This window comes from Acomys minous (genome assembly GCF_964271855.1).
Source record: "Acomys minous genome assembly, chromosome: 13".
NCBI classification, from domain to species: Eukaryota; Metazoa; Chordata; class Mammalia; order Rodentia; family Muridae; genus Acomys; species Acomys minous.
This window is the reverse complement of record NC_140495.1, coordinates 110,361,734-110,375,061: the sequence shown is the minus strand read 5'-3', so window position 1 is coordinate 110,375,061 and position 13,328 is coordinate 110,361,734. Positions and strand designations below refer to the sequence as shown.

At 53.6% G+C, this 13,328-nt stretch overlaps 2 protein-coding genes across 12 annotated transcripts in view; both read left to right on the top strand.

Moving 5' to 3' along the window:
• Positions 1-13,328, top strand: part of LOC311581477 (H-2 class I histocompatibility antigen, D-B alpha chain-like) — a gene marked incomplete at its 5' end in the record, with an annotated part of 81,229 nt that overhangs the window by 27,472 nt on the left and 40,429 nt on the right. The gene's annotated exons all lie outside the window — the stretch shown is intronic.
• LOC311581476 (H-2 class I histocompatibility antigen, L-D alpha chain-like) overlaps positions 8,798-13,328 on the top strand; it is a 104,453-nt gene continuing 99,922 nt past the window's right edge. For 8 of the 11 annotated variants that reach the window (XM_084753752.1, XM_084753754.1, XM_084753750.1 and 5 more), the window contains exons 1-4: positions 8,798-8,915; positions 9,124-9,393; positions 9,606-9,881; positions 12,468-12,743. In XM_084753752.1, coding sequence (XP_084609878.1) covers positions 8,807-8,915; positions 9,124-9,393; positions 9,606-9,881; positions 12,468-12,743 — 931 coding nt within the window. In that variant the 5' untranslated portion in view covers positions 8,798-8,806. Of the gene's footprint in view, positions 8,916-9,123; positions 9,394-9,605; positions 9,882-12,467; positions 12,744-12,870; positions 12,988-13,166; positions 13,202-13,328 lie in introns of all 11 variants that reach the window. The other 3 variants (XM_084753746.1, XM_084753755.1, XM_084753747.1) reach the window with 2 other exon arrangements.

Here is a 13,328-nt window from a genome sequence, read left to right as displayed (position 1 = left end):
AGCCCAGACCAAGAAAAGACAGAAAGAAAAGAAAAGAAGACAAAAAGGAAAAAGAAACGGAAGGGTTTGGAGAGATAGCTCAGAGGTTAAGAGCACTGTCTGCCCTTCCAGAGGTCCTGAATTCAATTCCTGGCAACCATATGGTGACTCACAACCGTCTATAATGAGATTTGGTGCCCTCTTCTGGTGTGCAGGTGTACATGCAGGCAGAACACTATAAATAAATAAATAAATAAATAAATAAATAAATAAATCTATTAAAAAAAAAAGAAACTAGAAATTGGCCTTTTATGTATTTGTAGCTTTAAAAATGTATCCGTGGGTTGCTATGTTCGCACACAGGGACTGCTATGCCAACAAGTTAAAGGGCAGTAGGTGGGGCTGAGGCAGCCTGTTGACTGTGGGGCCACAGGGTGGAGACAGCAAGCAGAGCAGCTGACACAGTCAGTTCCTCAGCTCAGGGGCTGGGGTGCCCCAGGCTGGGGAGCTGGTCAGTGTCTTGAAACAGTGGAAGAAAACAAAAACTGCATCTAAGAAAAGACTGTGTCCCGATTAACAGAGGAATGAAGAAGAGATAAATATGCTCTTTTTTATGATCCCAAGTGTGGGATTGGAACGGTCTTGTGAGAGAACCGGTGAGGTTAACCCACTAGAAGATAAACCACCTCGTGGGGGAGCTTGATTGTTGCCAGCTGAAAAGACCCATGAACAGACTCTGGGAGGAGATATGTAAATGAGCCCAGAACTGGAGGTGGGGCCTTGGGAGGCTTGGGATAGTTTTGGCTGTTAGTCACTTCCCTTGGAGATGCTCTCAGAGAGAACAGCTTGAGGGAAGGCTTTGGGGCTCCAGGCTCCTGCTGACGTTCCAGGTTCTGGTTAGGTCCTGCTGATAACGACAGAAGAATCATTCCTCAGAGCTGATATCCTTATGGTTTTATTATTGTATTCTTTAATCCTCTTTTCCTATTGTTTAGGTTAGTCGGGTTATAAATGACTTACGGTTGGTTAACAAGTTCGTAATAAAATATATTTGTTAAGAAAAAAGTAGCCTATAGAGGAACATCTTTAAAACTCAGAGCACACCAAGGTTGGGGATCTAAGAACTGAGGTTCCCAGTGGACCAAGGAGAGGGGCAGACTTTCCAGAGGGCTCTGGACAGCCTGTGAAGCCAGGGCCACTGCAGCAGGGCTCAGGGAAGGGGCCACTTCAAGGGCTGCAGGGGGGAAGCAGCAGCCACACCCCTCCCTCCCTCCTGCCCTCCCTCCCTCCATCCTTCCCTCCTTCTGTCACTCTTCCTCTCTCCCTCCAGCTCTCTTTCCCTCCTGCCCTGTTGCCATCTTTCTCTCTCTGTGTGAGTATCTCTGGGGAAAGCCAGCCACTGTGTCAACAGCAGCCACAAGAAGGACGCAGACAAGTAGCAGAGGACTCCTCAGGGCAGCAAGCCAGGATCTGAGTGGTTTCCAGCTGCCATGTGAGGAAGCTGCATCTCTGAGACCCCAGCTCTTAGGAACACAGTATTAATATCTTGGTGGCACACGCCTTTAATCCCAGCACTCGGGAGGCAGAGGCAGGTGGATCGCTGTGAGTTCAAGGCCAGCCTGTACTACAAAGTGAGTCCAGGACAGCCAAGGCTACACAGAGAAACCCTGTCTCGAAAAACCAAAAAGAAAAAGAAATCATTCTGTTTCAGTGTTTAAGTGCTGGCCTGGACAGGGAAGCCCAGATCCAAGGCTTTGCTTGTCTGTCTCCTAATCGGTCTCAGGTCCTTGTGGACAACAAGTTGACACTTCTTACCACCTTTCAGCACCGATATCCTGAAGAACCGATCAGTGTCCTGAGGTCCCTAGTTATAAGGCCTGCACAGACTCAAACCTGTTCAGAAAATTTCTAGTTGGGCAGATGGCAGCAGGAATTGCTGCTCCTACCACTGGCAGCTGCTCTTGCCCAGACCCAGACAGGTGAGTGTGAGGCTGGGAGGGAAAGGGATTCTGCAGGGAGGGGCAGCAGCACCAGGGAGGCCAGAACCGGACCCCCACCCAGCCCTCTTCTTCACCTTGGACCCAAAGGCCCCGTGCACCTGCCTGGGCTGCCAGGAGGAGGGTCAGGGTCTCAGCAGGCGCCTCCCTCAGGCGCACACATCTGACGTATTCCCACAGGGCCTCGGTACATGGAAGTCGGCTATGTGGATGACAAGGAGTCCCTGGCTTCAACAGCAACTTGGAGACTCAGAGATATGAGCGGTGCCCGCCATAGATAGAGCAGGAGTATTGGGAGCTGGAGATGCATTTTATCCCCATTTAGACCTTATAACATGGATACAGGTATGGAAGGATCATATGACAGCCCACAAACAAGGACAACTTCTCTCATTCATGTAACAGTTAAAAAGGGGCTTGAGGGACCCGGAGAGATGGCTCAGAGGTTAAGAGCACTGACTTCTCTGTCCAAAAGTCCTGAGTTCAATTCCCAGCAACCACGTGGTGGCTCACAGCCATCTATAATGAGACCTGGTGCCTTCTTCTGTCATGCAGATGTACATGCAAACAGAACACTGTATACATAATAAATACATCTAATTTTAAAGGGGGGGGGAGCTTGAGCAAAGGGCTTGCTGACTTCCAACAGAGGACACCAAATCCAGAGCTGCCTTGGTGCTCCAGTTTGTCCCATCCAAAGCCACCACCTCCTGCAGTGAAGACACCACAGGGGGAGACTGGCCAGCCTTGAGGCAGACCAGACACCCAGGAGGCAAAGGAGGTGACTGCAGCCAGAGGACCAGCCTTGGGTCCCTAGGCCTCCGTGCAGGTTCCCACCAGAACCGCACTGTGGAGCTGTGGTCTTGGTGGCTCTCAGAGGGCTCACTTGGAACAGACTGGGCAGGGAACTGGGGGAGGAGTGTGGGCACCACATGTCGCACCCCCACACACTTAGACCTACAGGCCTCAGACATGGGGCCCTGGAGCAAGACCACTGCTTTAGTGACCCAGCAAGAGGCCACAGCGGGAACTGGGAGCATGGGCCATGGCAGCACCTGATCCCCATGAGCACCTGGGGGCCTCAGCAGGTGGCACAGTTGGCACTGGGTTTGTGAGCTCAGGAGGAGCTGAGGTGCCCTTAGCTCAGCACTGGGAGGCCACACAGCCACCCTGGCGTGCAGAGCCCTGATGCACACAGACCTGTCCACGGAGCTCTGAGGTGAGAGGACAGGACACAGCCTCGTGTTTCCTGGTGAGAGGAGACAACTTTGCCTCAGATTCTCATTCTGGATCTCAGTGCCTTCTCCATGCAGCAGTCACCAGAGTGCAGGCAGCGGCACTGCCACCAAGGTCTCCTGGCCCTGCACTACTGAGCTGCATGGCGTGAGCAACACCTGCCCCCCAACCTGCCAGGAGCTGACCCCACACTGGCACTCAGCCTGGAGATCAGCCAGAACCCCATCCCGACTCCCCCAGTGTGCTTGGGCAGCACCACCTGCATCTGATGCCTAAGCTGCCACCTTATGTACCGGATGCAGGAGCCTTCAGGGCAGTTGCACAGCGCCCTGAGGACCACACCTGCCACTGGGCCTTCAGCTTGGCCTACATTCTGCTGGACCAGCACCTCATGGCCAGAGAGGACCATGACCACTTGGCACTGCCTGCTATAGCAAGGAGTTCGACACAGAGGGCATGAGGGTCTCTGAGTCCCTGGTTTGCATAAATCAGAGGACACTTCTCCCTGGATCCAGTTTGCTGTGACCTTTGACCTGGGCTGCTCCTCACTCAGAACCTGTACTGAGTTCACCCTCAGTAGCTTTCCAGCCTTGGAGCCTTGATACTTCAGCAACTGAGAAGAGATGCCCCCGAGACTTCCTGGCAGCACTGTAGACACGTGTTTCTCCTACAGGGCTTCAAGAAGCCCACGAAGCCAGCAAAAGCCATGAACAATCTACCTCACACCAGACCACAAGGGCTGCAGGTGCATCCAGCTGCAGGAGATGGCTGTGGATACCCAGAAGCTGAGGTTAAAGTTGACAGCAGAGAGAACCTCCCTCCTCCTCATCCTCCTGGTGCATTTCCTCATGAAGCCCTGGCTCTCCAAGGCCCCAGTGGCCCAGGGGAACCCATAGCTTGCTCTGCCTGCTGTGGTCCACATTGCTGACCTGAGCTGGCTGCAGGCCATGGAGTGAGGCTTGAACACCGAGGAAACCAAAGAGAGGTTCCCGTGTGAGAGGTGCCCTGTGGGTGGCCACAGTGACTATGAAGTAGTGTGAACCCCGAAGCTCTGCAGAGCGTGAAGTAAGTGCAGATGGGGGAGGGAGGTCTCTGGTCACCCCACCATGGAAGACAGACAGTGAGGGAAAGAAGCAGACCCAGCCTGAGAAGCCAGTCACCTCAGCCCTGACCAGGACACTCTGTCCTGCATGTGCATCAACGCTGCTGCCTCCTGCACCTGGCAGGGCTGCTGCCACACAACACTGCCTGAGTGAAGAAGCCACACCGCTCTGGAGTTCTTAGAACCCTTTCCTTAGTGTTTCCAAGCAGTAGCTCTGAGGCTTCTGAGGTCTAGAGTTTGCAGTGAGCAAGATACCAAGAATTGGTATCTGCCACTCAGGTGGAGCCCAGAAGGACCTGCTGAGGTGCCATGCTGTTATCTGTCCCCTCAGATGAAGCCCATGAGGAGCAGCTGTTGGTGGCCTGGGAGAGAACTGCGAAGGCCTCAGTGGGAGGAAGTGCAGTCTTCTCGGGGAGTCGGGTGTGAAAATGTGGCTCTGACCTGATTGAATGAAGGCTGAAGGGACATTTTCACTTAGTGTTTTGTCAGACATGACAGGGGACTTACCTGAGGGACCATATGTGGCCTTGGAATAGGAGTGACAGAGAGAGAGAGAGAGAGAGAGAGAGAGAGAGAGAGAGAGAGAGAGAGAGAGAGAGGGAGACACAGAGAGAGACAGAGACAGAGAGAGGTCCTTTTGTGTAGCAGAAGGGTGGAGTGCTGTGACACAGGATGCCCCCAGGAGTGGACTTTCCTGTGTCCTCAATACAAAATAGAGGCCTGGTTCTACATTTGGGAAGAAGATGTGAGACAAGGACCTTTGTGCACACGCAGCCCCAAGACACAAGGCCACCCTGACAGGGGTTCCATGGCACGTGTGCAGAGAAATAGGTGTGGTGGGGCACGTGTGCACACCAGCAAGGCAGCCAGGTAGGCCAGCCTAGTGTCCATGGTGAGTTCCAGGTGAGCTAAGCCTACATAGTGAGGCCTTGACTCAAAATACATGAATAAATACATAGATAAAAAATAAAAGCAAAACCAGTTTTTAAAAAAAGAAAGAAAGGAAACACGTGTGTGAGGGACGCTGTTGCCTGGGTAAGCTGCAGCCAGGAGGTGAGGAGTCAGGGCAGGGGGTGTCAGCTGTCCCCCCAGGCCTGACATGCTGTGCGCTCTGAGGTCATGGGCCACCTGGGGAAGGTGATATGTGATTGTAGAAGTAGGGACAGAACTAGGAGGACAATCATGAGAGTCACAGTAGTTAAGGGTGACACATAGGGTGACTTCAGGAAGATGAGTTAAGGGCTCTCATCACCGAGACTGTGTTCTGGGTAAGCCCTGGGACTCGGGTCTCACTCCCTCGGTTTAGTGACCTTTGGGTAACTGAGGTCAGAAAATAACAAGTCAAACACTACAGAACAAAACACACATTTTACATTTGGACCTTTCTACCTAATGAAATGAAATCTCTGCCGTGCCAGTCTACACCACCTGGTGTAAGAATCACCCCGCGCCCCGTGTCTGCACTGTCCCCGCTGCACAGGCCAAAGTACTTAGGAGCCAACTCAGCTATCAGACTCGCTGTCCCCCAGCCTGCACCGTCCAGGGCTGCCTTCTCTCATGAACACACGTGTGAGTGCAGGACACTTTATTGCCTCTTACAATAAAGAGAAGCATCTCCCCACTGCATTCCAGACCAACTCGGGCCACCACACTGGACTAGGGTATGGAGGTGCCAAGAGCAAAACAACTGCCCTTATCCTGAAGTCTCTGCTCTTGGTTACCATAGGACAGGTTCTAGGACAGGCTCCAGTAGACCATGTCATACACAGGGCACAGTGCAGAGAAAGGAGTGGGGACAAAGTCCCAAGTCCCCAGAAGTGGCTTTCAGGGTCTGAGGGCCAGAGGTGGGGCTTGGGTTGGGATGTGCAGACTTGTGCTTTCACTTCCTGCTACCCCCGCCCCAGTCAGTCTGCACAGCAACAGCATCCAACCTCACAATCCCATTGGGCACAGGTTTGTAGGGGCCGCAATAAATGTAGCTGGGATTCCAGCTCCAAAGGTTTGAGGGACTGTGGTTGGATCCCCTTAACCCTGAGGATGGGGACCCTGGTGCCCTGTGCCCTCCTCCTCCTGCTGCTGCTGCTGCTGCCCTGGCCCCAAACCAGACCCGCAGGGGTGAGGGGTGAGGGGTGAGGGGCGAGGGGCGAGGGGTGAGGGATGAGGAGTTAGGGATGAGGGGTGAGGGGCGAGGGGCGAGGGGCGAGGGGCGAGGGGCGAGGGGCGAGGGGTGAGGGGCGAGGGGTGAGGGGCGAGGGGTGAGGGGTGAGGGGCGAGGGGTGAGGGGCGAGGGGTGAGGGGCGAGGGGCGAGGGGTGAGGGGCGAGGGGTGAGGGGCGAGGGGCGAGGGGCGAGGGGTGAGGGGCGAGGGGTGAGGGGCGAGGGGTGAGGGGTGAGGGGCGAGGGGTGAGGGGCGAGGGGTGAGGGGCGAGGGGCGAGGGGTGAGGGGCGAGGGGCGAGGGGTGAGGGGCGAGGGGCGAGGGGTGAGGGGTGAGGGGCAAGGGGTGAGGGGCGAGGGGTGAGTATGAGGTCTGAGGGAAAAGGTCTCTGCCTGCAGGGACAAGGACAGCGTTTGGGGAAAATCTGTCCCTAGTCGCCTACCAGACCCCAGACCCCACAGATACACCAGGGTCGTCCACGTTGACTGCACTGAAGATTCACTGGGGATGCGTCCAGGTCCTCAAGAGCCCGCAGGGTTTCCCCTGGACTTGATCTGTAGTTTAACGGTGCTGTGCTTCCTGAGATGGCTGACCACCCACCATACCCTGGCTAGACTCTCACACGCTGCAGTGGCTGCGAGGCTGCGATGTGGGGCCAGATGGGCGTGTGCTCCACTGGTACAACCAGTTGGCCTACGATGGCGAGGAAAACCTCAACCTGAGTGAGGACCTGCGTTCTGTAGCTCAGATCTCTCTGCACAAGTCAGGAGCCCACCTGCTGCAGAAACACCTGGAAAAAGGGAAGGAGAGGCTGCTGCGCACAGGTGCATGGGGTGGGTGGGTGGTGGACGAGGGGATGGGGGGCAACCCCTGCCCAAATTTCCTTTAGGCTGTTTGCTGGGAGTTTGGAGAGCAGGGATGTGAGAGCGGGAAGAGAGGACTTGGGGACCAGCTCCCAAGTTCTGGGAGACAGGTGAACAGGAAGGTCTTAACTCACTCCTCCCCAGAATCCCTTGTGTTCCAGACCTTTGACCAAGATGTTTGTCTTACTGACAAGAAATTCATTTTCTCCAACAGGAGACCAATCTTTTATTTATTTTTTAAAGATTTATATCCATGTACTATGTATACAGTGTCCTGCAGGCCAGAAGAGGGCGCCAGATCCCACTATAGATGGTTGTGAGCCACCATGTGGTTGCTGGGAATTGAACTCAGGACCTTTGGAAGAGCAGCCAGTGCTCTTAACCTCTGAGCCATCTCTCCAGCCCAGGAGACCAATCTTTTAGTAACTGGTGGACAGGTTGTTTACTTGAGCAATGGCCCTGGACGCACAGGGAGCTTCCTCACTCAGGCCTCCTTCTGTGCCCCACACCTCAGCATCTCTGGAGTCTGACTCCAGTTTTCTGAGTCTCCTGCCCTTCACCAGAATCAGTCTACAGAGTCCTGAACCCTCCTAAGCCTCTGTCACACTCACATCCTGGAGCTACCAGGATTTTAGTGTGAGTTTCCACAGGTTTTCAGCTCTGCCCTTGCCAGGCATGAGATGGATTCCATCCTCTTGGGTGTGCAGAACTTGCTCACTCCCTTCCGCCATGGAGGAAGCAGGCAGGAGGGACTGTGATCTGGGATTGGATGTTAAACATACTGTACACATTCATTCGTTCCCCCCTCTCCCCTCCCCTCTCCCCTCTTACCTCTTACCTCTCAGCCAGCTGCTGTGTCAAGAGTCGTCTGAACAGAGAGACCCAGGTACATGGGGACAGAGGACCCTGGGGACAGCCAGCAGGAACCTGAGCCCCTTTCATTCAGCTGCCACATGAAGAAGCCACGTGACCTCATGTGACCCAGCTCTAGTGAAGCCTTGAGAAAACACAGCAAGAAAGCTGAACCGTGGCCTGGGAGACTTCCTGAGCCAGGATCGCCCACAGAGTCTTGGTGTCACAGACTGTGGGAAGTAATCAGTGGTTGGTGTCTCCAGATGCTGAGCTTGGCTGCCTTGCTACACAGCAGAGGATGACTGGGGAGCACAGTGCTCCCTCCCTCTTCCTGTGCAGGTCCCAGGACTCAAAGTCCCGGATATCAAAGAGGAGGAATAATCAATCGGGCCTTTCCATCAGCCCTGAGCTATTACAAGGCCGCATTTTTATCATTCGGTTCCAATTGTAAGTGTTTAGTGCAAAGTTTTAGTGTCCAGTCCAGGTCTGGGGTGGGGAAGCCAGTGTGTGTCAGGTACATCTGCCAGGACACTGATGACATGTACTCAGTTCTCAACTCCTAAAGGGTGGCACGATCCTGGGGAACCATTCAGGTTCGCCGCGGGCACTGGTTACAAAGTCCATGCAGACCGCGGGACTCAGATGCTCCCTGATCCCAGATGGCGCATTGGCGATGCTCAGGCTCCTCCTGCTGCTGGCGGCCGCCCTGGCCCCGACCCAGACCCGCGCGGGTGAGTGCGGGGTCAGGAGGGAAACGGACTCTGAGGGGCTGATGGGGGGGGGGGGACACCGGGGAAGCCGCGTCCCCGCGTCGCCCACCAGACCCTCCGCCCGCTGCTCCACCCGCGTCCCGAGCCCCGCGCCCTGCTCCCCTCCCTGCCCGCGCACCTTCCCGGGGTCCCGGGAGGAGGTCGGGGTCTCACCGCGCGCCGCCCCCAGGCTCACACTCGCTGCGGTATTTCCACACTGTCGTGTCCCGGCCCGGCCTCGGGGAGCCCCGGTTCATTATTGTCGGCTACGTGGACCACACGGAGTTCGTGCGCTACGACAGCCACGTGGAGACTCCGAGAGTGGAGCCGCGGGCGCAGTGGATGGAGCGGGAGGGGCGGGAGTATTGGGAGGAGCAGACACAGAGAGCCAAGGACAAGGAGCAGGATTTCCGAGGGAACCTGAGGATCCTGCTCGGCTACTACAACCAGAGCGTGGGCGGTGAGTGACCCCGGTCAGAGCTCAGGTCCCCTCCACGTCGCGACACCGGGGCCGAGACGCCCAGGTCCCAAGTTCGAGGTTGGGGGCGGGGGCGGAAACGGGACCAGGGACGGTTTCCCTTTCGGTTTTGAGGAGTCCGCGGGTGGGCGGGGCCGCGGGGAGTGGGCGGTGACGTAGAACAGGTGTGCGGGGCTGACCGCGGGGTCCTGCAGGTTCTCACACCATCCAGTATATGTCCGGCTGTGACGTGGGGTCGGACGGGCGCCTCCTCCGCGGGTACGAGCAATACGCATACGATGGACGCGATTACATCGCCCTGAACGAAGACCTGAAATCCTGGACGGCGGCGGACGCGGCGGCGCAGATCACACAGCGCAAGTGGGAGCAAGATGGTGATGCAGAGGGACGCAAGGCCTACGTGCAGGGCACGTGCGTGGGCTGGCTCCGCAGATACCTGGAGATCGGGAAGGAGACGCTGCTGCGCACAGGTGCAGGGGCCGCGGGCTCCTCCTCCCTCTGCCCTCAGCTCAGTCCTGAGGAAGAAGAACCTCAGCTGGGATGACGCCCCTGTCTCTAGGGAAACAGTGTCGGGGTCTCCTGATCCAGCATCGCAGGCTCCACCAGTGTCTTTTCCTGTCTTTTCTTTTTTTTTCTTTTTCTTTTTCTCTTGTTTTTTGCTTGTTTGTTTCTTTGTTTTTCTTTTCGAGACTGGGTTTCTCTGTGATTACAGGTGTGTGTTACCGTACCCAGGTTAATTTTTTTTATTTTCTTGTTTTTTGTTTTGTTTTGTTGTTTGTTGTTTTGTTGTTATTGTTGCTACTGTTGTTGGGATCTTAGGGTGGTTTGTTTTTGTTTTTGAGGTTTTAATTTTTGGTTAGGGTTTTTTTTGGGGGGAGTGGTTTTTCAAGACAGAGTTTCCCTGTGTAGCCCTGGATTCTGCAGACCAGGCTGGCCTCGAATTCACAGAGATCTGCCTGCCTCTGCCTGCCTACCGACTTCTGAGACTAAAGGCCTGTGCCACCACAGTCCAGCTAAGTTCCCCCAGTTTCTAGAACTTTCAAAAAATACATTCTCCCAGATTCCTGTGGGTGGGGTTTACATGCCCACCACACCCCAATTCTATCTAATACTAGACCGGTCACATGAGCACTTATGGGGTGCCCTTGACAAATATTAAATAGTAGAATTTCTTTTCTTTCTTTCTTTCTTTCTTTCTTTGGGGGGGCTTGGTTTTTTGAGGCATGGTTTCTCTGTGTAGACTTACTGTCCTCAACTTTCTTAGTAGACCTGGCAGGCCACGAACTCAGAGAGGTCCACCTGGCTCTGCCTCTGGAGTGCTGGGATTAAAAGCCTGCACCACCACCTTCAGTCTTGAAGGCATTATTTTGCTTTTAGATTTTCTTTCCCACTGGGGTGTTAATGTTTCTTCATGCCCTTGTATTACCATTTGTATCAGTGTCCACAGGTGCCAGGGGAGACTGCTAACCTGGATAATTAGACAAGTCAGTGTTTCCTTAAAGGAGAAAGGTTCCTGTGAGCTTGGACTATTTCCTGCCTGAATTAACCATCCAGACCCTCCTGCTCCCCCTCTGCCCCAACAAGCTGCAGTGCTCCCCCTAGTGAGTCAGGAATTGACCTTCCTCAGAGACAGGGGCTTCTGCAATGGAGGACTGGAGTGAGAGGGAAGATCCACTCCCCCTGTGAGCTGCTGTGTTCCCAGTGGGTGCTGCACTGGGTCCACAGCACACTTCAGGATCCTGTGTGACTTGCCTTGTATCTGTCCCCCCAGAGGCAGGGGCTGGGAGTCATTTTCTCTGGCTGAGTGTGAGAGGTTCACCACGTTTCTGCTGCACACTCTGGAGATGACTGTTCACTTGGACAGACAGTGAGTGCTGGTCAGCAAGATGGACACGTGTTTATTGTTTTTAAAATTATTTGTATTATCAGTAGGCCCGGCTAGTGATCAACTAAGACATAGACACTTGTTAGATTTTAAATTAGCCTTAGTTAACCTGGGGCAGGGCAGTTATCAGTCTTATAAATTACTTTTCATAGTGGGGCCGGCATGGGATGCTGTCTCAATTTCATGTCATTTGTTTTTTAACTTTTATAAAGTTACAATTAATTTATAATATCAAATACTTGTTAATGTTCTTATTTGGGCTGGATTTTTTATCCATATCCCCAGCCATGTGTTTGGTTTTTTTGTTTAGTTTTGTTTTTTTGTTGTTGTTTGTGTGTTTGTTTGTTTTAGTTAACCCATGGCAGCCTTTTTCTCTTTACTTTAGGTCTCTCTCCTTCTCCCTCCTGGCCATCTTTTTTCTTTCTTTTCTTTTTTAGAATTTCTCTTTCTCCTAGTCCCACCTATCTCCTCTGTCCTGTCCAGGTGGGATGACTTTTTATTTTTTTATTGAGCAAAAGGTCAGTTACAGAGACAGTAAGCAGTAATTAGCATCAATGTACATCAGATCATCCCCAACACATGTTTGTGCCTCAATGGTGGCAGCAACAGTTGGGGGCAACCTTCATGTAGCCTCTGACACTATTTTTCTTGTTTTGATATGAAATCAAACACACATTAAGTTAATTTTTTCTGTCCCTTCTTCCATCCTTCCAATACATATATTAAACTGCAGGACATCTCATAAAAAAACAAAAAGCAAAACAAACAAACCAAAATGTTTACCTGCTGGTTCCTTTAGATCCTCTCTTAGGATTTGAGTGCCCCCCCCCCCCGGAACAATGTGCAGTTCTGTGCTGAGGGGACCAGCTCTGCCTGCAGGTCACCAGTGTGGTGACAGTCCAAGTGTTCAAACATAAACACAGTCCAGTGTCGTCACTGATTTAATGTTATTTTTGCAGATTTCAGTTTATCTCCTTAATTATGGTGTTTGTTTTGTTTTGTTTTCTGAGACAGGGTTTCTCTGTGTAGCCTTGGCTGTCCTGGACTCACTTTGTACATGAGACTGCCCCAAACTCACAGCAATCCCCCTGCCTCTGCATCCTGAGTGCAGGGATTAAAGGCGTGTGCCACCACACCCATCAATTGTGGGATTTCTTAAATCTCCCAACAGATGCCCCAAAGGCACATGTGATCCATCACCCCAGATCTCAAGGTGATGTCACCCTGAGGTGCTGGGCCCTGGGCTTCTACCCTGCTGACATCACCCTGACCTGGCAGCTGAATGGGGAGGAACTGACCCAGGACATGGAGCTTGTGGACACCAGGCCTGCAGGGGATGGAACCTTCCAGAAGTGGGCAGCTGTGGTGGTGCCTTCTGGGAAGGAGCAGGATTACACATGCCATGTGGTGCATGAGGGTCTGCGTGAGCCCCTCACCCTGAGATGGGGTAAGGAGGGTGTGGGTGCAGAGCTGGGCTCAGGGAAAGCTGGAGCCTTCCTCAGGCCCTGAGCAGGTCAGGGCTGAGAGCTGGGGTCATGACCCTCACCTTCCCTTGCTTTCCCTTCCCTTCCCAGAGCCTCCTGAGTCCATGGTCCCCATCATGGCAACCAATGCTGTTCTGGTTGTCCTTGGAGCTGTGACCATCATTGTGGCTGTGGTGGCTGTTGTGAGGAAGAGGAGAAGAAACAGAGGTAGAAGAGGGCAGGACCTGGGTTTTCTCTCAGCCCCTTTTAGAAGTGTGCTCTGCCTCATTAATGGGAAACACATGAACACCCTCATTGCTCCTGTCTCAAACTGGGGCTGCTGTCAGTTCTGGAAACTCCCTAGGGCTGGGATCTTTCCTGGTCACTCACAGCTTTTCTTTTCACAGGTGGAAAAGGAGGGGACTATATGCTCCAGCTCTAGGTAAGTGTGTGGGGGGGGGCAGGATTGTCCCTGAGGCCCTTGGGGTGAAGCAGAGATGGTGGGGAGCTCAGCCAGCCCATGATAGCCCCTCCAGAAAAATATTTTGAGCCCTGTTTGCACCTTGCAC